Here is a 23,769-nt window from a genome sequence, read left to right as displayed (position 1 = left end):
TCAAAGTTGAATTTCACCTCATATCTCTTCGTAAGATTATTTTTTCCTGTTATATAAAGATGAATGACTTTCTGTTAATAATTAAGTTCTTTGATCTCAGTTTGTACTGAGCTAAAACTCACTATCAGCGACAGCTCAGTCTTTTACCTTAGTCCCTAGAAAGCTTAGCCTATAACAAAACCAAAAGTTATTCATTTACATGACTTCAGCTAAATGGCTGCTGCAACTTTTAACGTGGTTGCAGTATTTCTGCTCCATGAAATTCAGTCATCAAATTGATTGACCTTACTTACAACGCTCCCCTTAGTATGGTTCAGATTTTGGTGGGTTCCCAAGCACTGCTTTATCTTGGGGTTACTGTGCTTTATCAGAACAAATCTACAACAGGGTGAGAAAAGTAAAGCATGGAAACCTGCATTGAAATTAGTGGTCAATTTTCACCTAGAACAAAGGGGTGCAGACAGGTGGCCAAGCAAGTTTGAAATGAATTCGCTGGCCTAAATTTCAGTTCTGGGCTGTTTTGATGTTATACGGTCCACAAGAAGAGGGTGCACTGCAGCAGGTGAAGACCCAGTGGCCCTTGGACACTCACCTGTTTGAAGGAAAATGGCAGGGAGCTGGTCGCCAGGGGGTCTCGTACGAGGGAAGAGGAAACAAGGTGGATGATTCACGTCTGTAAAGGCACAACAGAGTCTATCTGGGATCATTTGCCTTTCTTTAAGGCAGGCTTGATGCCTTTAAGGCCCAGCATAGCATCCACATCAGCTCTCAAGAGGCAAATGTCTTGTTGGACCTACATGACATACAGGCTAGATTTCTTTGGGTGGCCTGGGACTTGCCCTCAAAGTCTCTGCCAGATGTAGGAGGAGAGGAGAGAAAACTCACCAGACTGCTTCCCCCAGCTCAGATTGGAATTTAGAATGGAGCAGAAGCCCAGCTGATTCAGGTTCTACCCCCAAACTCCTGTCCTCTCACAGAAAATCCACTGTGTACGTGCCCTTCCTCACTCCAGGAATTGTAGCCCTAATGGAGAGGAAGAAAGAAAACTGGGAGAATAATTACAGCCTAATATTGCATTAGGCACATGGATCCGAAGGTTGTATTGAGTGTAGATCCAGAGCTTTTCTGGATTCATGCTCTCCTCTCAACAATACTAAGTTGGAGCTTCTGCCTCAGGTGGTTTTACACACTACATGGGCATCTTGAGTCAGACGGCGAGTTTATATTTCGTGCAAAATGGTAATTGCTATGTCCCCATAGATTGTCCAGAGGCTTAACTGCTTACTGCTTTTGTAGCTGTTTTTTAATTCATGTATGGGTAGAAAGTAATTGCAATATGTATCTGACTTCCTAACCTTAGTTCAAAAATGACTTTAAGACCAATTTGAAGCTGTCTGATCTGCAATAGGCTTTTATCTGTTCAGAAGTTGCATAGTTAAGCCTTTTCATCTCAAATTGGTTACTGGTTCTATTTTTGGCATTAAAAACAACATTAGATGTATTGAGTTAGTGTTATGAAGAAAATATCCCTTCCATTTTACTTAGCGTAAATCCTTCCCCAATTCCAGTGACATGCAAATAAATTCGCAATGCTGAAAGAGAATCTTTAATTTTGCGACAGCTGCCATTTTGTACTTGATCTGGACGGGAAGATTGCTCACAAAATACTTTTTTGAGGTTGCATTGTCCTATTTTTCTTTTATCTAATCTTCAATATGAGGTCAAACGCAATTGATTTTCTGATTTCTTGTCTTGCCAGTATCAGGAATCTGTTATAGAATTAACTTTTTTTTTACATTTTCTATATGTTTTGTAGCTACTATCTTGTCTGTACTGTTGGGTTTTGTGGCATTTTGAGAGAGCATTAAAGAGCTCATCATAAAACATTCTGAATTTTCCCAGCGTTTCCTCAGAATAACTGCAGGCATTGTAAATGCCGTTGTAACGAATGGGATGGGGAGGAGAAGGGAGTGGGGAGATGCTGTTGTCTTCAATCCTCGTTTTGCATCCACAGCAGGGGAAGATCCCCAGAATAGGTACAAAATCAATAGCGCTAACTGTCATGGGGGAAATCAAGCCTCAAGTACTTAGAGCCATACAAAACAGAAACTCCTTCAGCTCAGCTCAGACTGCATCATTTCTGAAAGACAGTTTTAAAGATAAGAGATTATATCTTTGCACGTGTTTTTCGGAAAAGAAAATTCAATGGACTCCTTATCCAGATCCTTATAACTTCATCCCATGGAGCGCTTTTGAAATACAGTTGTATAGTTCTTCGGAGTAAACACTGCATCCCTATAAGCACTAATCTGATAAAGTCATTATTTTCTCTGGAAGTTTTCAAAAGGCAATTGGAATATTTTTACATATTCTGTGCATAATTATTAATCGCAGATTGATGCTAAAAGTGCCATTTTTCATCTCTCCTTGGATTAACGATCAAAGTGATATTCTATCTGGGCACTGTTCAAAGAACTTTATACAGCTCATTATGATTCCACTAAAGCTTTTGTGGTAAAGCTAACTATGTAGACCCTGGAGTTTTACAATCTGATAGAACTTGGTGGTATTGCTTGTGTACAGGAGAAGCTAAATCTCACTGTTTTATTGTAATAGCACATGCATTTAAATCTTGGCTACCTTTTCTAATAGAAATCCAACCTGTGAATAAGTATTTAAATATATTCAGCAAAACCAGTTTTAAAAAAATGCTCCATGCTCCTCCATGACTCCGTTGTAGATGCACCAAGTGGTCTGTTACTTGGCTATAAAAACCATAAAGTTTATAGTTTGATTTCTGACCACTGTTGAGTTACCTGATACCAGCCAGATCACTGAGGTTGGGGGCAGTGGGGGCACTATGATTAGACACAATGCCCTTGGAACAAACAGAAGGAAAACCATCCAGGATTCCCACTTCTAATCACTACCCAGTTACTTCTAATGAAAGGTGTGCCCTTGTGGATGTCAAGTGAGACACAGCTGGGATGTTCATGATTAATGTGCCTGGTGACACTCACTCTCTAGGCCCATGGATGAAGAAGGCAGGACTGCACAGTCATGGTACTGAGGTGCTGTGAACTCCTGACAGCTAATTCCTGGCTTGGAACTACTGCTGTGTCTTTGAAGTGAGTTGGGCAGCCAGGCTTCGCCTGCTAGATCCTACTGGCATGCTGTAGTGTGTTTTTGTGCCTCTCCGAGTTATGCAGAGATGACAAACCAGTTTCTATGTATGAACAGGAGCTTTATTTCCATGCTTCTAAAATATTTGCTTTCTCGTACTTACTGCTTGCTTTATGTTTCTCTGTAACCCCACCCACTTGTAACAGCACACAGCACAGTGAGCAGTCAACAGACGCACACAATCAACCACCGAACAATTGAACACAACATGCTGTTCTGAGGGAAAAGGATAGAGTTCTAGCATGAGCTGCTTTATTATGGTATCATCAGGCATTTGAACAGCAACCATTGCCCTAATTCTGGGGCCCCAATCATCGGCTGGATGGCTGGTATGATGGCAGCTACCAAACCCTGAAAGCCCTGAGTCACTTACTTAGACAAGGCAAGATTACAGGTGCTGTCTAATATGTACCACACTGCCGCCACAGCTTCTGTCATTATTTCCATGGAGGCGGGAGGTCCCAAGTTGTTCCTGGTTCCCTTTTAACCTGGGAATCTACTTCAGACCTGTGAATGCAACTGTTACTTGCTGTTCTAGACCCTGCAGAACAGACATTACCTCCATGGCTTTGCTGCAAATCAGAGCATCTTTGGGGGAGATGGTGGTGTAGTGGTACTGTCACTGGGCTAGTAATCCAGAGGCCAAAGCTAATGCTCTGAGGACAGGGGTTTAAAACCCACCATGGCAGCTGGTGGAATTTAAATTCAACTAATAAAATAGGGAATATAAAGCTAGTCTCAGTAATGGTGACCATGAAATTATTGTCGTAAAAACCCATCTGGTTCACTAATGTCCTTTGGGGAAGGAAACCTGCCATCTTTACCCAGTCTAGCTTACATGTGACTCCAGGCTCACACAATGTGGTTGACTCTTAACTGCCCTCTGAAATGGCTGAAGAAGCCACTCAGTTCAAGGGCAATGAGGGACGTGACAAATGCTGGCCTTACCAGTGACACCCACATTCCATGAATGAATTTAAAAAAATTAAGGCACCGTTGAAGCTGGGTCAAGAACTCTGATGTCCTTAAGCACCTTCTACTCAGCCTTTGTAGAGAAGATGCCACATTTTCCCTCACTTGCCATTTTTTCAGGTCCCCCATGCTTTGTGTGTCACCCAGTGAGCTTCCATGTCTATGACTGGTTCCCTCCACCACTGGTGCCAGGAAAAGGTGAGCTGAGTGATGCAGGTGTTAAGGTGAAAGGGCTTGGCATTTTAGTGGATGCTGTGTTGCTTTCTACCCATCATCATTTCCACCCGATCTTCAGAAAGGTGGTTGCTTAGGGATGGGGTATAAATGCTGGCTTTGCAGCGACACTCATATCCGAAGAAAGAATAAAAATAAAGGCCTTTTTCTTCGTCCTACCCGAGCTGCTCTTCCTTCTCCAGTTTAATTATCTTCTGCTGCTCTGTTGGATCTTCAGGAAAAAAGAGCATAAGGTCAGAATGATTGAACACATCTTCCTGGGATGCAGGACATATTGGAAAGGGATGAAAAGGGATGTGTCTGTAATGGTACAGAAGGCTGCCATGGAGAAATAACAGGGGCTTTAGCACCTGACTGGCAGTGGGAAGATGGTGTCGGCTTCAGCATCTGCCACAGATACGGCACTGTAACAATGGCAAGATAACCTTTTTTATATATTTAATCATGGGATGTGGGCATCACTGCTAAGGCCAGCATTTATTGCCCATCCCTAAGGAGATGTAAAGTTGTTGGAGCTGCACCGAGCCAAGCAAATGGAGAATATTCCATCAAATTCCTGACTTGTGCCTTGTAGATGGTGAAAAAGCTTTAGGGAGTCACACACCACAGTATATCCAGCTTCTGACCTGTTCCTGCAGCTGGTATTTTTGTGGCAGCTCATCATCACTTTCTCAAGGGTAACTAGGGATGGGCAATAAATGCTAACCCAACCAGCCAAGCCCACATCCCACCAATGAATAAAAAATAATCACAGAAGTGATGTCCAAGAGGCGAATGTGTAAAGGTGCTAAATTTGTGCTGCATGTTAGCAATTTACCTGCATAAATTTCAATGTGTTTTGGGAGCTGTTTAGGGTAGAAAGAGAGAGAAACCATTTTGCTGGTTAGGTAGTCTAGGGCTAGGCGGTTGAGTCTGCAAATTAGAGCCAGGCCTTTCAGGCATAAAATTAGGGAACCCTCCTCCATGCAAAAAGTGGTAGAATGTCAGAACTCACTTCTGGAAATGGCATTTTCTGCTAGATCAATTATTAAATTTAAAACTGAGACTGATTTTTTTTTTTTTTTGTTAATGAATGGTATTAAGGGAAACGGGCCAAAGGTGGGTATATGGAGTTAGGTCATAGGTTGGCCATGATCTCACTGAATCAGAACAGGCTCGAGAGTTTAAAAGACTTACCCCTGTTCCTTTGAATATCTTACTTAGCTTTGATAAGTTATTGAACTTTTTCCTACATTGGCCTGGGTGAGTTGCCATCAGGAAAGTGGGCACTATTCTGTCACACGCCTGGCTTGTGTTTTGTGGGTAGTTGACATCATAAGTTCAGTAGTGGGGATTTGCATCGATGATTGCAGAGTTTTTGGTTCCATTTGGCAGCAAGACCCTGAAAACATTCAGTCTTGGGTTGATAAATGGTAAGCAACATTCCTCTCATGCAAGTGCCAGCCAAGGACAATCTCCAACATGAGAGAATCTCACCACCTCCCCATGGCATTCAACAGCATTAACATTGCTGAATTCCCCACCATCAACATCTCGGGGTTACCATTGACCAGAAACTGAACTGGACCAGCCATATAAATACTGTGGCTACAAGATCAGGTCAGAGGCTGGGAATTCTGTGACAAGTGACTCACCTCTTGACTCCCCGAAGCTTTTCCACCACATAAAGCACAAGTCAGGAGTATGATGGAATACTGTCCACTTGCTTGGATGGGTGCAGCTCCAACAACACTCAAAACATTCGACACCATCCAGGACAAAGCAGCCCGCTTGATTGGCACCCCATCCACCACTATAACTATTAATTTCCTCCACACCAGCATACTATGGCTGCAGTGTGTTGTTACACCTACAAGATGCACTGCAGCAACTGGCCAAGGCTTCTGCAACAGTACCTCCCAAGCCCTTGACATCTAGCACCTAGAAGGAAAAGGATAGCAGGCACATGGGAATGATACCACCAGCAAGTCCTGCTCCAAGTTCCACACCATCCTGACTTGGAAATATATCGCTATTCCTTCATTGTTTCTTGGTCAACACCTTGGAACTCCCTCCCTAACAGCACTATAGATGTAGCAACACTATATGGACTGCAGCGGAGTAGTTCAAAAAAGAAACTCCAGCTTCTCAAGGGCAATTAAGAATGGGCTGGACAATAAATGCTGGCCTTGCTGGTGCTAGCCACATCCTATCAATGAGTAAAACAAAAAAGTAGAAGCCATTTAATTGAGTTCCATTTATCGAAATGTAAATGGCTAATGATCCCTATGAACCAAAGTCAATTGAGATGAATTATTATATTGTTCCTTTTACTTTCATTTGAATCACAAGGAAAAATGCAACCAACAAAATAACCATTCATGTAAGGCAGCAGTATTGCCAACAAATTTTGAAGCTCTTTAGATATTTGTGTCTTTGTAGTTCAATTATCTCTGGGACAGAAAAATCCAAACACAGCAGTATGTTATATTGATCTTTTATTAAATATCATCCCTGAATGGAATTCAGTCAAAAATATCCTGGTGAAAGATTGTTGTATCCTGGACTATTGGCAAAAAAGCAGCGTCATGGATACTTCTCAATCAAAAGTGATTCCAAATTATTATTTTTTCTTTCACGGGTTGGGGGCATCACTGGCTAGACCAACATTTATTGTCCATCACTAACTACCCTCGAGAAGAAAGTGGTAAGCTGTCTTTGTGAACCGCTGCAGTCCAAGTGGTATAGGTATACCCACAGTGCTGTTGGGAGGGAGTTCCAGGGCAGCGAAGGAATGATGATATAATTCCAAGTCAGGATGGTGAGTGGCTTGGAGGGAAACTTACAGGCGGTGGCGTTCCCATGCATCTGCTGCCCTTGTCTTTCTAGGTGGTAGAGGTCATGGGTTTGGAAGGTTCTGTCTAAGGAGCTTTGGCGAGATAGTACACACTGCTGCACTCATCCAGGCAAGTGAAGAGTATTCCATCACACTCCTGACTTTCCTGTTCATGTTTTCAGCTGCATTTAATTGTATAAGAATAAAAATAAAGAGAATATAAAATCCATTTTGAAAATGCAACTCAATTGCACATAATCAAGACAATTGATTTACTTGTCATGTGCAAACAATTCTGTGATTTGAACTCATTTTAACGTGAATTCTATTGAAATCTTTATTGTAAATTCCCCTTCCATTTCTTAGGTCTCACTCATAACTGTAAAATTGATCTTGTTACAGAAATGCCTTTTAAATAAGTGTCATTGCATTAGGGGTAGCTTATTCCATATTTGTACCATCAACTATAGAAGATGCCTTCATTTGGCCATTTTTTTAACCAAATGTTGTGATCTTGTTTTATGCAGTATCTCCTGTACAAAGAACATATTCATTTCTATTTCTACTCTACAAGTTGCTCTCATTATTCAACATCATTTTATCCACCTTATCTCAATTTGGTGTTTGCCCTAATCTTGGTGCTTTCGATACATTTGTGTTGCCAAAAAAATCTATAGCTGGAAATCTTTTTTACTTGTCTGTCATTACATTCTTTCCAGAGCAATTATATTTTTTTTAAGTTAGAGGAGCAAGATTGCAGGCAATATCTTTCAAAGTTCTGCAAAACCTTAAACATTTTGTCATTAGTTTTTTGTTGTTGTATTGGTTATTTTCAATTAAGACATTGTAAGCATTGTTCCCTTAGACATTTCTCCTTAAGCACTTATGATGCACCCGACGATTTCATTTGCCACCTTGACTGCAACATTACACTACCAATAAGGTTTGATGTTGCGTTACTTTTCATTCCCAATTTCTTGACATGTTTCACTTTTTGTAAGGGTTGCCATTGTAGATTTTAAACTCAGGTGCAAAATTGGGATCCAGACTGGTGGGCGCTTTGGGTGCTGTTATAGGACCAAAATGACATCTGCAGCACGCACACTTTTGGATGCCATATTAGTGCTAATTTGACACCAACCAATTGGAGCTCATTGCTCCAGCCCCTTCTTAACCTTGCACAGCTGAATCTTCATTCATGCAGCAGGAAGGATGCCCCACCAGCACTGTTTAAAAGGATCACTGACTGCTTCCAGATTAGCTGATCACTGATTTCTTCTGGCCATTGCTTTAAATCTACAAGTGTTTGCTGCTTTCTATAGTTGTATAAAGTTGCAACAGTATACAGGGGGTGCTGTGGCAGGTGCTCAAGAGTTTTGGCTGACTCCAAGGCTTCTGCACAAATCGGTTACTTACAGACATGGATGCAGTAGTAGTCGTTCTCCTTAACAAAAAGCATGACTGGAAGAAGGAAAGAGATCACGCAGAGCAGGACAAGCTGCTGGAAGAAGGAGGAGGGGGCAAAGGGTTCTTAGCAGAAAGCGACATCTGCCCAGGGTGTTCAGGGAGCAACTCTTCTACCTGTGCCTCAGCAAAAGACACTGTGACAGATGTCTGCACTTCAATAAGGATGTCCTCACTTAAATCTGCCGTTTGCTGCAGCCACATCTGAAACCTTGAGGAAGGGGAAGGACCACATTGCCAATGGCTCAGAAGGTGGCTAGCGATAAACCTTTATGAATCTGGTTTCTTTCTGTAGCGAAGCAGGTGAAGCAAACTTTTGATTGCAAGATGCCATTTAATGCACATCGCTTTGTAGGTGCAGCATGTCAACTATAGACCATACTGAAACCAAAAGGAATTTCAATTCCTCAATATCCAATTGATGTGTCATCATAGGTAGAGAATCATGAAGGTCAATGCCCAGTATCTCAGCAGCAGCCCTGATTCCTTCATTCTGCAGCTTCTCACTGTGCCAGCTACATTTCAGCCACCATAGTTATACAAAATGTGACCACTGAATGACGAGGGCTATCTGCTGTGACATGGCTCATGGTTCTGTTCTGCAACCCACATGTGTGCAATATTCATACAATGAAAGCCATGTTGCCACGAAACATGTAGAGCAGACTATTGGGGTGCTGCCTGGATCACTCTGGAGAAGCCGTGCAGTACATGGCTGAATGCATGTCAAGATTCATTCTAATTTGTTTCATGCTGTACAACCCTTACCAGCAGTTACATATTGAGCAACTCAGGAGCAGCAGCATGAGGAGGAGAAAAAAGGAGGTAACCCTGACGGCCTTTTTCTGCTCAAGTTGTCTGTGAAGAATATATTTGGCTGTGATACCAGTAACCACAACCCCAATTCCCCATTCACCAACAGTCCAACACCTTACATTTCTTTTGTCACAGTGTCCACTTGGCCACAATGCCAAAAACCACCACAACACAAACATTCCACACCAAATTGATTGACGAAATCATTCGATATTGTATACAGAAGTCAATTAATCACCATTGTGCATTCCCTTGGTGCCTGTCTTCCATGTGCTTTGTCTATCCTAGTGCTCCTACCCTGTGCTGCCCAAGTGGCTGTAGCATGGCTGGTGAAAAGCTGCTGATGTTCAGTGGAGGATACCTGTAGATGGCCTTGGAGACACCATCAAGCAGCTCTTGGTCTATGTCTCATCATGGGCAGGAGAAGTCTGCATTGCAGAGCTGACAGGCAACGGCAAGGACCCTGGCAGAATGGCAGTGGTGGGAAGAAGCTTGATGTCTTGCTGAGTGAGGACAGCAGGTTCACAGAGCCACTGCTGAGGTGGTGCCTCAGCAATCCTAGTAATCTGTTGCTGGACTGATGCACTGCAAGCTCCTTTGCACACGGTGATCCACAGCTATGCTGGCAGCAGTCTGAACTTGCATGGCAGCAAACTGACCCTGCATGACTTTAGTCTGAGCTTCCACTGCCACATTGTTACTTCTGCTGGAAGATGCTTGTGCTGAGATGGAAGCTGAGACATGGGCTATCAGATGCTGCATTAGGGTTGGGCCCAGAAGAATGCTGATGGAGCTGGCCGATACCACATTGAAATAGATGGACTTCGAGCTCTGTACAAAGCCCTGTTCCAATGTGCTGGACTCCTTCATGCTCCTTGACACCAGTCACAGATTTTCTGGAGGCCCCTCAGTACACCAAGCATTTTGTTTAGTATACTTATCCGCATTTTTCTGTAGGTTGCCCCATTGAAGTGCTCGCCTGAGTCCTCTGCAGTAGTAACTTGTGTGCAGCCTTGCTCCGCACACCCCCCCCCCACCCCCCCACACCCCCCAGCCTCTGGTGAGCTGGCACCTGTGATATCTTTGCCCTCTGCTCTTGCTGCAGTTACTTGGCCAGTTGTCCATGTGTATCAGATACTGACACTGTGGAAAACTTAGCGCTAGCATCAGAGCTGGTGGCTGAGTGTGAAATCATCATCATCACTGATGTTCTCTTGCTACCCCTCTACTACCAGGTCAGGTTCCACTACTTGGGTATCTGAAAGGAGAAAGGTACAACAATAAGCATGTGCTAAGGAGAAGGAGACTGAGTAAAAGATAACAGAATTACCTGGAAAAACTCAGCAGGTCTGGCAGCATCAGCGGAGAAGAAAAGAGTTGATGTTTCGAGTCCTCATGACCCTTTAACAGTTCTGTTGAAGGGTCATGAGGACTCGAAATGTCAACTCTTTTCTTCTCCGCTGATGCTGCCAGACCTGCTGAGTTTTTCCAGGTAATTCTGTTTTTGCTTTGGATTTCCAGCATCCGCAGTAGTTTTTTGTTTTTATGACTGAATAAATGATGCCTGCTTACACCATTTGCAGCTTGTGAGTCAGAAGAACCTGTGGGATGATGGGGAGGTGAGATGTGAGAAAGAAGATTAGGTATAAGGATAACATCAGCTTCAATAGTTTCAGTCTCAGCAATGAGAACCCTGATAATGACCAGCACCATCTCCTTCACCAGGCTCAGGCTATGCACAAGTCTCTGTCCTCCTCTGGTTAAAGCCTGCCTCCTCTAGTTGTGTACCACCTTGTCCTGCAGGAAAGAAGAAACTGTACCAATGTGTGTCATGCGATCTGTTTGGCTGATGTGGCTATCATGGCTGAATAGCTGGCAGTGTGTTCAAGCTGTGGGGTGCAGATGTGAGGTTTTCAGCAATGCAGTGGAACAAATGAATAATTGGTATGAGTCCTCATTGATTGAGATTATTGGTAGGTGGGTGATGGGGGTGTGGTGAATTCAGCAGACACTGAAGCTAGTGATGCATTTGAAAATGCATTCACTGACCTTGATCCCTCGTATGAAGCTATTGAACTTCTTGAGGCACCAGGTCCTCTGGGCTTGACTCTAGGCATTGATCTCCATGGCTATCTGCTTCCACTGTCTTCTGGACATTGTCTGGAGGGCCGTCTAACATACTGCGGATATGGACCATCTCTCTCACTTTCCATCTCCTCCACCAAGGCCTCCACTGCAGTGTCCAAAAACTTGGAGTCCACTCTTTCCCATACTGTGCTATTATTCAATGTTTCCCAGGACCCAATCACTCCTGCATGACTGCCAGTACCTGGTCCAGCCACAATACTCCTCTCCTATAAGAGGCGCAGGCTAGTTTTAAGCAGTGCTGGCTAACTTTAAATGGTGTTAGTCACTCGCACTATTGCCCCCACTCAGGCGTCCAGCCAATTAACAGTACGTTGAAATCATTGACATGAGCATGCAGCACAAAGTTGGCATGCTGTTTGCATTGCAATCAATCGCACCCTTTTTCAGGGACTAGCTAATTTAGCTCCTAGTATTACACCATCTAATTTACAGGCCCTTCCATATTTCAACATTAGAAGACATTTGCCAATCTCTGTCATTCCTGATCTTTTTAGAACTTTTCCCCACAATTTGATGTTACTAATCAATCATGATTAATGATAATTAGGAGTAGTGGATGACTGTTCCTCAGGCCCTATGTTCGTCTTTTGTTTCCATCTGGAATATTTCCCATTTATAGCACTTTTTAAACTTTTAAATCATTTTAACTACATCTTCCTAGTCTTTACGGGTTAACCTTTTTTTAAAGCACTGTTGTTATGTCAGCTGTTTTGCTACCGTCTCTGAGCTACTATAATGTTTTTGCCAGCACTCTCACTGTTTCCTCCTGAAGTTTCTTTGATATCATTGGATGGATATCAATAGATCCACAAAAAACACTTCCTTCACTTGTAATTTCAAAATGATAGTCTATCCTCAATTCAGTTCTGATTATTAAATCTAACTAGCTCCCTTTGGTTTGTTTAAAAGGCCAGGAGCATTATTTTAACCAATTATATTTGTCATTTCTGCCCCATCCTTCCTCTCATGAAGACTTTGATCAGGTGTGATCTCTGTTTGCATCTTGTTCATGTGCTCATTATTAAGGTGTTTTCTTTATACAGTGTTTCTTGAGTTAAGCTTGAGTTATAAGGATAATTCTAATAATCTACAAATGCACATTTACAGGAGTGGTCACTGGATAATGATCAGGAGTGAGATCTGGACTGATTTCCTCTCCCAAATCAAGTGATCCTGAAACCAGTTATAACAATGCTAAGACAAGTGAACAGGTGTGCCCAAAAAAATAGTGGATACTGCACTTCAAAGTTCTTCATTGTGTGGTGTACTCCGAGATGTTTTGGCACAATACAAATCTAATGCTTAAAATTAATTAGCACAAATCAGGGATCAAACCTATTACTTTCCTGCTATGAATGGATCAGATACTGAGTGGACTAACTCATTGGGGAGCGGATAATTTTGTGCCTTACTAGTTACCTTCACAAAAGCTAGAGAAAAATACCATCTTGAATTTCTGTCATTCTGTGATCCTTGTACCTAACTTTGCATTGAGCTATTGAACGGTTTGGAGTTATATTGATAAAAGGGTGAAAACAGGCACTAAATAGGTGATGTGCTAGTAAGACATACCTGTCTGGATTTAACACACAAATTAGGGACTAATTGCTGATTACTATGCTTTTAGCTTGCCTGCAGGTACTAAAACAAATATCTGAAGATGTAGCACTCAATTGCTAATCAGAAGCAAATTTCATGGAGCAATGTATGTAGGCTTCACATACCCTCTTATATAGTGTAGGGTGTGCTGGCTGAAATGCATCGGCATATTTCAGAATGGCTCAGGTACCGAGAGAGAGGGTGAACAGGTTCTCAGATGTGGCACAGGAGGTTCTGAGGAGGGGAGATGTCCTGTTCTTGAAGGGAGAAAGGATCTACTTTACCCTCCTGGCCCCCTCCCCTGCAGCATCTGGTTGCATTCTGCCTGACCTCACGCCCTCCTCCCATTCCTCCTGCAGATGAAGGGGGAACCCTAGCAAGATGGACCAAGCAATCCCTTTCTCTTGCTAATATGTATGATGTGTTCAGTAAGGTGGAGTAGCACAACATTTAACCTTTTTAGGTGAAATCTTCAGATAATCTCCAGATTAAATATTGACAGAGTGTTTATAAACTGTGTGGCAAACTGTCCTTGAAAGTTTTCTGATGTATTTCAAATGTTGTCCTCAAACCTCCAGCAGCTAGTGACTGTGCCTTTACGTTGCACTTGAAATCCTCAGCCATTACTTGTTGATTTCCAATCAGCTGTTAGGAAAGAGCATTAGTTCAAAAGCTAGCCATAAAAATGTTGTGTTGCCTCATTGATTAGCGCTAGCAGGCAATTTGAGTGGCAGTCAGCCCCTTAGTGATCTTCCGAGGGGGAGCATTCTTAGTCAGCTCCTTTATCAAAATGATATCTTGCACTAAATGTAGGTAAACCAACATTTCAGCTAAAGACTCCATTGTGGTCAGCTTTTTGGCATCCAAACAAGCCAGCAAAAATCACCCCCTTTATGTGTTATAGTTACAACTCAGATATTTTGGTTTGCCAACCTGATTATTCCTAGAAATTTCCCATTCTAATGTTCTTGTTATGTTCTTGTTCTTTCATTTCCTTTAACCCATCCTTATCTCTTCTTCAAAGTTAAACTATGGTTCTGAACACTGATTTACTTTCTGATTAAAATTTGCTAATTTAGTTCTTTGTACTTAAGATTATGTACTTTGATTTCAAGGCTTCTAGCCTAAATCCACCATTTTCATTAGCACCCTAACATTTTGCTTAACTGTATAATTTATCCTTTTCAGCTTCTCTTTCGTGTGTTACTCTGACAAGATCTCTAACCAGTCCTGGTTCGTTGTTTAGTACCTTATAGATAATATCATCTGGTTGAATGCTGTAAACTTAATGAATAATTGGAACATATGATGGACTAATGAACTAATAGTGTGTATCCCAATTTTTAGATGAGGCTGAGGGCCAGGTTTTCACCACAAAGGTGGTGAAATTTCCTGACTTTGCAGACCCACCTCGGTTGAAAGGGCCCCGTTAGATCCAATTTTTGCTCCAGAGAGATGGGGACAGAATAGAGTCGTGCCCGCCACCACAGAAGCAGGTTGTAGGTGGCCACAGAAGCAGACAAGTGCCGAGGTGGGATGGTTAGAAGACCGAGTTGTCTTGGAAGCTGTTAGGCCCTCTATCCTTCACCCCTTCTCATTAACTTTTGAAACTCAGCCAAGCATTCATAATGACATAATACCAGCTCTTAGGAAATGTCAACAAAGTGGTCATGTTTTTTCTAACTTAAAGCAAATAGCCTGTAAATCAAAGAAATCTAGCAGATGGTGTTTTTGAACTCTCACTGACAGCTTGAGCCAACTTTTCCAAAGTTTTTAAAGAGCAGTGGATTTAAAAAACTTGATTTCTTGACACTTAAACAGACCATATACACCCTTAAAAAGTATCTATAACTACCCCATAAATTCATGACCCCCAGGGTGCAAGTTAAAGCCCTTGGAACAGCCAAAATGAGTCTTTTTGAATCCAGCACTAAATTTATATGGCCCTGCTGAGTTTGGGTTTCCAACCTGTTTGAATCACGCTCTGCCCTTTTCCCCTGCTGTTGGAAATGAGGGCAGGACCTCTGTCTGTGTCTCGCTCACCATTTTTAAAGGTCTGTGGAGTCTTCCCGACTCAGCAAAAATCCACCTCTGATTAGGATATGCTGCAACCTGTGTAGATAAGTCTCAGGGAGATATAGATTAGGTGCATGGGCAAACAGGTGCATGAAACTCAATGATGGGGGGTACAATATCATCTGATCTGAGAAAATTGATTCGTAATAATTTTTAAATAGTAGTGACTAGGAGCTGTGGAGGAGCAAAAGGGTTTGGATATCCCTGTATACAAATCACTAAAAATGAATGCACAGGTACAAAAATTAATTTTAAAAAATTAATGTGATGTTGGTTGTTAGCTCAAGAAGGTTGGAATACAAGAGTGAAGAAATTATCCTCCAGTTGTAGAGAACCTTGGTAAGAACCTAGCTGGAGTATGGCATTCTGTTTCAGGCACTGCACCCCAGAATTATACTAGAAATATATGGTTGAGAGTGATCTAATTGAAAACAAAAACAGAATTACCTGGAAAAACTCAGCAGGTCTGGCAGCATCGGTGGAGAAGAAAAGAGTTCTAGTTTCGAGTCCACATGACCCTTCTTTTGTTTTGGATTTCCAGCATCCGCAGTAGTTTTTTGTTTTTATCTCTGTGATCTAATTGAGTCAGGAAGACCCCAGGATTATATTAGAAATATATGGATGAGAGTGATCTAATCAAAATCTTTAAATGAAAAAGGAATTTAATAGGGTAGATAACAGGGAAGCTATTTCCTCTGGTGAGGGAGTCCAGAACAATAGAGCACAATCTTAAGATTAGAGCTAGGTCAAATAGGAGCGATATCAAGGGGCACTTTTCAGACAAAGCGTAGTGGAAACCCGGCACTTTCTTTCCCAAAAGACAGTGAATGCTGGGTCAATTGAAATTTCCAAGACTGAGATGATGGTTTTTAAGGGATAAGGAGCAAAGATGTGTGAATGGAGTTCACATACAAAAAAAAATTATTTAATTGAAAGGTGGAACAGAATTGAAAGGCTGAATGGTCTACGTCTGTTCCTATGATCAAGACATGATGCTGTCAAAGTAGACACAACATGTCATTTATCCTTTGTATTTGTTGTTGGTTTTTGCAATCTCTGTAATGTTTTTTGTTGTGTTGAATCTTATGCATTGTCTTCCTACTACTACAATTCAGAAATTGTTTTTCCTGCTAATCCAACAATTTATCTATCTAAATGTTAAAGTACTATATGCATAATAATGAACTTAATCCAGCCAAGTTAATCTAATTGAATCACTTAAATCAGTTCAGTCCAGTCCATGCATTGTAAATCAATTGAGGCCAGTTTATAGCTCTAATTATTGATCTTGCAGTGTGCTTTACGTAGGTTGCAGTATTACTGTCATGGATAGAATCTAAAGAAACAGCTCTTTGATTGGCCTAGGTGGGCTAGCTGGGAAAATGTTTTTTCTTAGATATTCCAGTCTTGTCTTAATGGATAAATTATTGTCAGGATCGTTAGTAAAGAAGGTTATTGTAGTATTGTAGAAACCAACTACATTTTTATTTGAGGGCCTACCAAACTAAGTTGCACCAGTGAAACTGAGTTTTTTTTACAGAAACTACATGGGACTTCTTCCAAAGGCTGGAACACTTTAATAAGGTATGTAGAGAAGATTTGATTCCTGACAGTTTTGAACTACAGCCTACAAAGGCAAAGCAAGTGGGATATACTTTTTTGATGTATTGTAGACTAATTTTGAGCATTGAATGGAGACCAGATTACATTCAGGGTAAGTTATGTATGAAAATTTTTTTAAAGAATGCAAAAATAGCCTACGTGAGCAAAAGAAGGGAAGCTGCAGCTTTAACTCAGGGAGTCCCTGCCTATAGCACCCAGACAGAAATAAGCTGGAGCTCTGACAAAACAACAAAAATTTAATTTTCAAGTCTGAAAAATACAGTGCACTCTTTTATAACTGCACATATCAAATTTGTTATGATAGCAAAGTAAGCTCTATGGCAACCGTTGTAATACTCTGGTGCTGACTGCCCGGGAAGGATGGGGAAAGCCGTTGTTTGTTATTTCTGGCAGGGCTTACTGGCTTGACTTGCTCTTATTCTGTAGGGGGACCTTTGAGAGCATTCTTTTCCACATGAGAAAGTCTGCCAATCTGGCAGGATCAGCCAGCACCCCACCCCCCTCCTATTTTCAGCTGTTTGCCTCCAAAATGTCTGATCTCCTAAACACAGAACGTTTACAGTGGCAAAAGTTATTGGAAAAAATTAAACACGCATGGCACTTTGCAGAGATTTGTTGCATTGCTTAACAAGGCTTCCCCTCTATAAACAGCTCTTGTAAACTGCTGTGCACAGCTATCTGCTGTACTTCTTATTCACTTATTGGAGTGCCAAACTTTAAACCTTTTGATCATTTTCTTCAACTCTGGAACAACTAAAGAAAAAATAATGAGGGTTGGTTTGCAGGTAGCCCTCAGATTTTGACATTCAGCAATTTTTGTGTTTTATTCTTTAATGAAAATCATATTGGGATTTCTGTTTGGTGGGTGCTGATACTTGTAATATACTTGCCAGTTTAGGGAAGGGTTCTGTTGAGATTACTGGGAAAAAGCTAAATAGCAACCAGAGGGATAAAATCTTCATCTAGTTCACAGTCTATTGTTAGCATTGTGCTCCATGATTGATAAGTTAATGTTGTTGTACTGGAGTTGCCATGTGATAGAATGTTTTCCCTGATATGACCCGCATTCCACAGGCCTCACATAGTTGCTCCTCATTTCACTATGAGTCATTAACGGCTACTGTGTCCAAAAGGTAACAAGTTTATCTAGCTTTTTGTTTATTCAGTGAAAATTCTGAATGAAGTAATGTTCTTCAGTTCTGGAAGTGTGTTTTTGGAATTCTTGCAAGGATGTCAGCATTTGACAATGACAAATGTTTTTGTATATTGGGTGACTCTCGCAGCCTGGAGAGCTGCAAAAACAAACTAAACTACTGATTGTATTACAGGTGCTGTAAGAGGGGGAACATGACCTTTTCTGTACTGCAAATAGTTTCCAATTTGTAATTTTTTTAAATGTAAAAAATTGCCATTTCCTTGATGGGTTATCATAGTGGCTTGTGGCAAATGGAAAATTCACACCAGTGCAGCAGAGATGTTCTGGGAACAGGGCTAAAGTGATGCTTAAAAAAATGTCCACTTTTATTTATTTGTTATTTTGCATCTTTTAACTAAATTAACCAGGTTGACATTTTTTTCAACTTATTAGATATATTAAGACAAAAACTGTGAGCGCAATTTTTGTGTTGATCAAGATGTCATGACAAAGATTGGTGTATATCTCTGGAATCGCACCTGGACAGACAGTGAACACACTGAGAACAGTGTGAGGTCAGTGAGAAGGCTGTCTCACTGCATGATTTTCACATGACATGGAGGATGACTCCATTGTGACATCAAAACATTTCAGGGTTCAAGGAACATGATGAGTTCTTACGGACACTGTGGGTTTATTTTAATCTGCGATGGTCCTGGAACAGAACTCCGTATTGCCAGGAGAGCATATGATGATTACAGATCTGTGACACCCATAATTTTCTGTTAAAATAAATAGATAGAAAAATTAAGGTTGGGGATGCACATGCAAATTCCAAATATGCAGTTCTTACATACAATTATTGTGCTAGAAGGGTTGTATAGGAAGATTTATCTGTATAATGTCATCCAGAATTTATTTAAATGTTTAGAGAGTGTGCATACTGTTGTCTGTGTGCTCAGTATATTTAACTGGTGGATGTGGAGGTTCTGCACATGTGTGCAAACACTTATGCAGAACTCTCTGCTGGATCAGACGGTCCAAACCACAGGCAGGCGGCGGATCTGAGGTTGGTAGCTACACAATGATTGCACCTTTAACAATATGATTTCTGGTGCCTTTCAGACTATTCTGCGTGAAAGGTACATATGTGTTCAGTTATTAGCTTTTAAAACATGTCACCACCCTTTCTGTTGGAAACCATTTGGAATTGCAGTATGTTCACGTAGCAAAAAAACAGCAGGGAAAAATTTCCTTTGTGAACTACAAACTATTACGGCAAAAGAAGCAATGGTGACTTGAAGAAAAATGTTTTTGCGCAGTGATGGTTAAGATTTGGAAAGCACTGCCTGAGAGTGTAGTGGAGGCAGATTCAGTTGTGGTTGTCAAAAGAGAATTGGACAATTATCTGAAGAGAAAAAATTTGCAGGGCTATGGGAAAAGGCAGGGGAATAGGACTAGGTGCATAGAGAGCCAGGATAGCCCAGACGGAAAAATTAGAAGTTCAATATGTTCAAATCCCAGTAAAAATCAGTAACACTGACACCAGTAAGATTGCAGTTCCATTTTAAGGTACACAAGACTAGTTCAAACAAGTTTTACTGGTACCCTTCATTTCCAATTTTAATTGGTTTTTCCTTTTGGGAGACATGATGGGCTGAATGGTCGCCTTCTGTGCTGTAACCATTCTATGATTATACCCTGTAGCAAATTTGTAAATCTGTCTTTATACACATCACACAGGAAATCTTCATCATTGTTTCTTCAAGTAACTAATGTTAGCCTCGATGTTTTCATTCAGAGTTTGAGGCATTTTCATATGAATTACAACCTTCTGAGAGCTGGATGAAGCAATTCATATATGCAACCGCGGGAAAGAGAGAAAGCAGTTTGAGCTTTGCACTCTCATCCCTGAGTCAGAAGGTTGTGGGTCCAAAATCCCGCTCCAGGGACTTGAACTCAAATTCAAGGCTGACTTCTGAGTGCCGTACACTGTCAGGGGGCCAGTCTTTCAGATGAGATATTAAACCAAGTCTGCTCTGATTTCATTGCTCGTTAATGTCTGAAAATATAGGTAAAAAGTACCTTTGGTGCTACATGTCAACCATCATCCCGACAAAGGAAAGGAATCTTTCCGGCAGGGCCAGTGATAGCAAGGCAGATATTCAGTAAAAGCTGTGAATGCATTGTCAGCTTTTTGCCCCATGTACTGGAACATTCTCAAACCACAGCAACTGACGCACAGTAACAAATGTCGCAGAGTATCTGAAAGCATGCAAACACCACCCACGAGTTCAGCATTGCTGAATGGCTTCATAGTCAAATAGCAACATAGAAAACCTCAATTTTAATGTTTTTATGGTGGGAAATACCAAATCTACAGCATATAGGGCCTCATCTTTATGAGGTGATGGGATGGGAGCTGGGGTGGGGGGGGAATGGGTATTTTACAGTGGCCGGGAACGCCAGAAATGCAGTAACACAACCGTCCTTATGAATTTACTGACGGGATCCCATTTTAATTTCTTTTCCTCTATTTCCCAGCTGCCAGCCAGCCAGCCAGCTTGAGAGGCTGCCCAGCTGTAGAGTAGGCAGGTTTGTGCTGGGAAGTTGCAGCTGGGGTGGAGGCAAAAGGGAGGAAGAGGAATCATGAGGTGGTAGGGGAAGATATCACGGCAGGGTAAATCACGGACAGGAGACCATGGCAGGGGCTTGAGGTCATGGGTCAGCCTTGAGATCCGCCTGGTGGCGGGGAGTGGTGCATCGGATCGTGGTGGGGTAGTCGATCATACGGAGGGAGGCTGTTAGTTTGGGGCGCCAGGGTCGGTGGGGTGGGGGAGGTTGGGGGATGGAAATCGCTCCAGCTCTTCACATCCCTGTTCAACTGTTAGCTTTAATGAACCCTAGGAAACCCAAGTTGTAGCCATTAAATCTAAAAGACTGTTAAAATTTGAGGCACAGCATATTGTAATCACTGGCTTGCCTTCCAAGAGCAGGTTACTCTCTACTGCTCCTATACCTGCCCCATTTAAACCACAACTTGGTACTTTAGCAGTGGCGTGAATTTAAATTTTTGGTATTTAATCCCCTTGGCTAAAATTCCCTTCATAGATGCCATTAAAATGTGACAACATTATCATCATTTGGAATATTATTTGATTAGCTCATGAAAATGAATCTACTATGCCAAGGATGGAAATTAATGTTGCTGAATAACAATTTGCAATGCAAAATTCCATTCATGTAATGTCGATGGACTATGGTGTTCAACACATGGGGTTCTACCACATGAGTATCAATTTGCAACATAAAACTGGGTTGTGTGGTTTGTAGAATATTATGTGGGCTCATGATCAACAGTATTTTTTGTGTGTGAAAGGGCAATTCTATCATCACATGAAAAAAATTGCAGCAAAGGGTCTAGAGCTACAAACACTACCTAACCAGAATTGGCATCTCGTTTGTGTTGCCAATGTGCACTGGGTCACAACAAATGCGATAATATTTCAGAATAGAAATTTAGACTCCCAGGATATTAATGCCAACAGGGGCTGATAAACAGGGGATTCATTTCAACCTGACAGAGAAGTCTGAAGAAGTTGTCCTGTTGATTTTCATAATTTATCAAACAAAGTAATCGGTACTTACCTGATAAGATAGGCCAGCATTTAATGGAAATTCTGAATGAGAGGAGATACGATTATAGTCTGTCATGGGTCCCATTATATTCAACATTCTAATGCTAAACAAATTCAATTTTAACAAGCTTTAAATGTAAATAGAGCATAACCTCGATCAGCTTCACGTCATCCCCTCATGCAATGTAATGTCATATATATTCTGGCTGTCCCGGTAAATTCTATGCTCCAATTGAAATAGTCCCTGTATCTTGAGTCTCTCCTCAACTGCAGCTTCCTACCCATGGCATAATTCTGGCCAATGTTCGTTAAAACTCTAATGGCATTTCTACAGCTAGTACTCTAACTGTAACTAATGGCTTATACAAATTTACTGCTTTACATTTGTAGTCTATGCCTCTATTTATAGAATCCAAATGCTGTGTGGCTTTTTATGGCTTTATTGACCTACACTTATGTTTTGTTTCTTGTTTCTTTTTTTAATGATGCACACAGGCCATCGATGTTGTAGCTGAGCTAACTTTTTTGATAACACATTTTCCTAACATGAACACATATCTGCAGTGTCTGAACTCTATCAAGACAGGCTCCAACATGTGCTGTCTGACCTTCAGCCCCCAGGTCAGGTGACCCTGTATATAGTACAGAGTACCATATAGTATCTAGTACTGGAGCTATTCAGCTATTGTCATGACATTTCCTTTTTTTGTAAAAGATTTTTGTGCAACTCAAGTACACAAAGTCTCTTATCTATTCTTTCTCACTCTGTTTTGATCAGTCTGTTTTGTCTTCTACTCATCTCTGTATCCCTGTGGTATTTTGCCCCAGTTCTTCCACTGGATGTTCTGAGGGGTGACAGAGGTGATTCTGAAGGACAAGGGGCCTTCTCCAGCTCTGTGTCACTATCGCCCCTTGGATAGTTTTCAGGACTCTCAGGCTTTGTCTGGTTATCAGTTGCTTCACTGGTGCTTTCTGGATTTTGATCTTCAGCTACACTTTCTGGTTAAGAGCAAGATTGTGTTTCATTTGTTTTCTGTAAGAATTTCTGGTTTCTCCTGTACTGTTGTCAGTTTGGAGTCTGCACTATGTAAGACCTTGGTTCTCCTGTGATTCCTGTGACAACAGCAGGATTCCAGATCTCTTTATGCTGAATCCTCATCGTCTCTCCCATGTTCAGGTCAGGCAGAGGTCAGGCTCCTCAATCAAAGTACTGTTTCTGCTTCTGCTGTCTCAGTTTGAGCAGGTCCTGCATGCTGTAGCTCACTGGCTGTGGAAATAACAGTTGAGGTGCAGTTGGAAGATTAGTTCTTAGTCTTCTCCCCATCAGGAGCTGTGCTGGAGATGATCCAATGCCCTCTAATGGAGTATTCCTGAAATCCAACAGAGACAGGTAGGGGTCTCTTCCATTTGCCTTTGCCTTCTTCAACAGTGTTTTAAGGTCTGCACGGTACATTCCACCATTCCGTTGGATTATGAATATTTGGGACTTGACATAGTGTGGCAAAACTCCCAGTCCTGTGCAAACTCTGTGCCTGAGAATTGTGGACCATTAGCTGAGATGAGCTCTTCAGGTATGCCGTGGCAAGCAAAAATTAATTTTAAATGATTTATTACAGTGATGCTCTTACTATCTCAGCAGCACAGACTAAAAAACCTTTGAGTGAGTAATAATCTACTGCTAGTAGGTACTCACTGTTGTCAAATGTGAACAAGTCCACTCTAATTTTCTGCCAGGGCCTCTCTGGAACAGTGTGTGGTTGAAGTGGTTCTTTTTGTTGCGATTTACTATACTTTTGGCACATTGCACAAGCATTCACCATTTCACCGATTTGTGCTCCCATTCCAGGTATTACATTTCGAGCTCTTCTCCTGCGTGTTTCTGTGCCAAGGTGACTTTCATGTATGTGCTGCAGCATTTCTTTCCTCAGTGTTGCAGGAATTATGATCTTTTATCCCTTGAAAAGCATTCCTATCGCTTCATGAGGCTCCTCATGAAAGTTTCAGTACTCTTGTACAGCAGAAGGGGCTCCGCTCTGATGTGTGGGCCAGCCAGTTTGCACAATCTG

General features: G+C 41.6%; 1 protein-coding gene across 3 annotated transcripts in view; it reads left to right on the top strand.

Moving 5' to 3' along the window:
• The window catches only part of LOC144688593 (nuclear factor of activated T-cells, cytoplasmic 2-like), a 174,374-nt gene that overhangs the window by 124,935 nt on the left and 25,670 nt on the right, over positions 1-23,769 (top strand). For 2 of the 3 annotated variants that reach the window (XM_078555353.1, XM_078555351.1), the window contains exon 10: positions 16,848-16,891. The exons of the other annotated variant lie outside the window; for it this stretch is intronic. In XM_078555353.1, the coding sequence (XP_078411479.1) occupies positions 16,848-16,891 (44 nt within the window). The remainder of the gene's footprint in view (positions 1-16,847; positions 16,892-23,769) is intronic. 3 annotated transcript variants of the gene reach the window in all.

This window comes from Cetorhinus maximus, chromosome 13, assembly GCF_964194155.1.
Source record: "Cetorhinus maximus chromosome 13, sCetMax3.hap1.1, whole genome shotgun sequence".
NCBI classification, from domain to species: Eukaryota; Metazoa; Chordata; class Chondrichthyes; order Lamniformes; family Cetorhinidae; genus Cetorhinus; species Cetorhinus maximus.
This window is presented reverse-complemented; position numbering and strand designations above follow the sequence as displayed.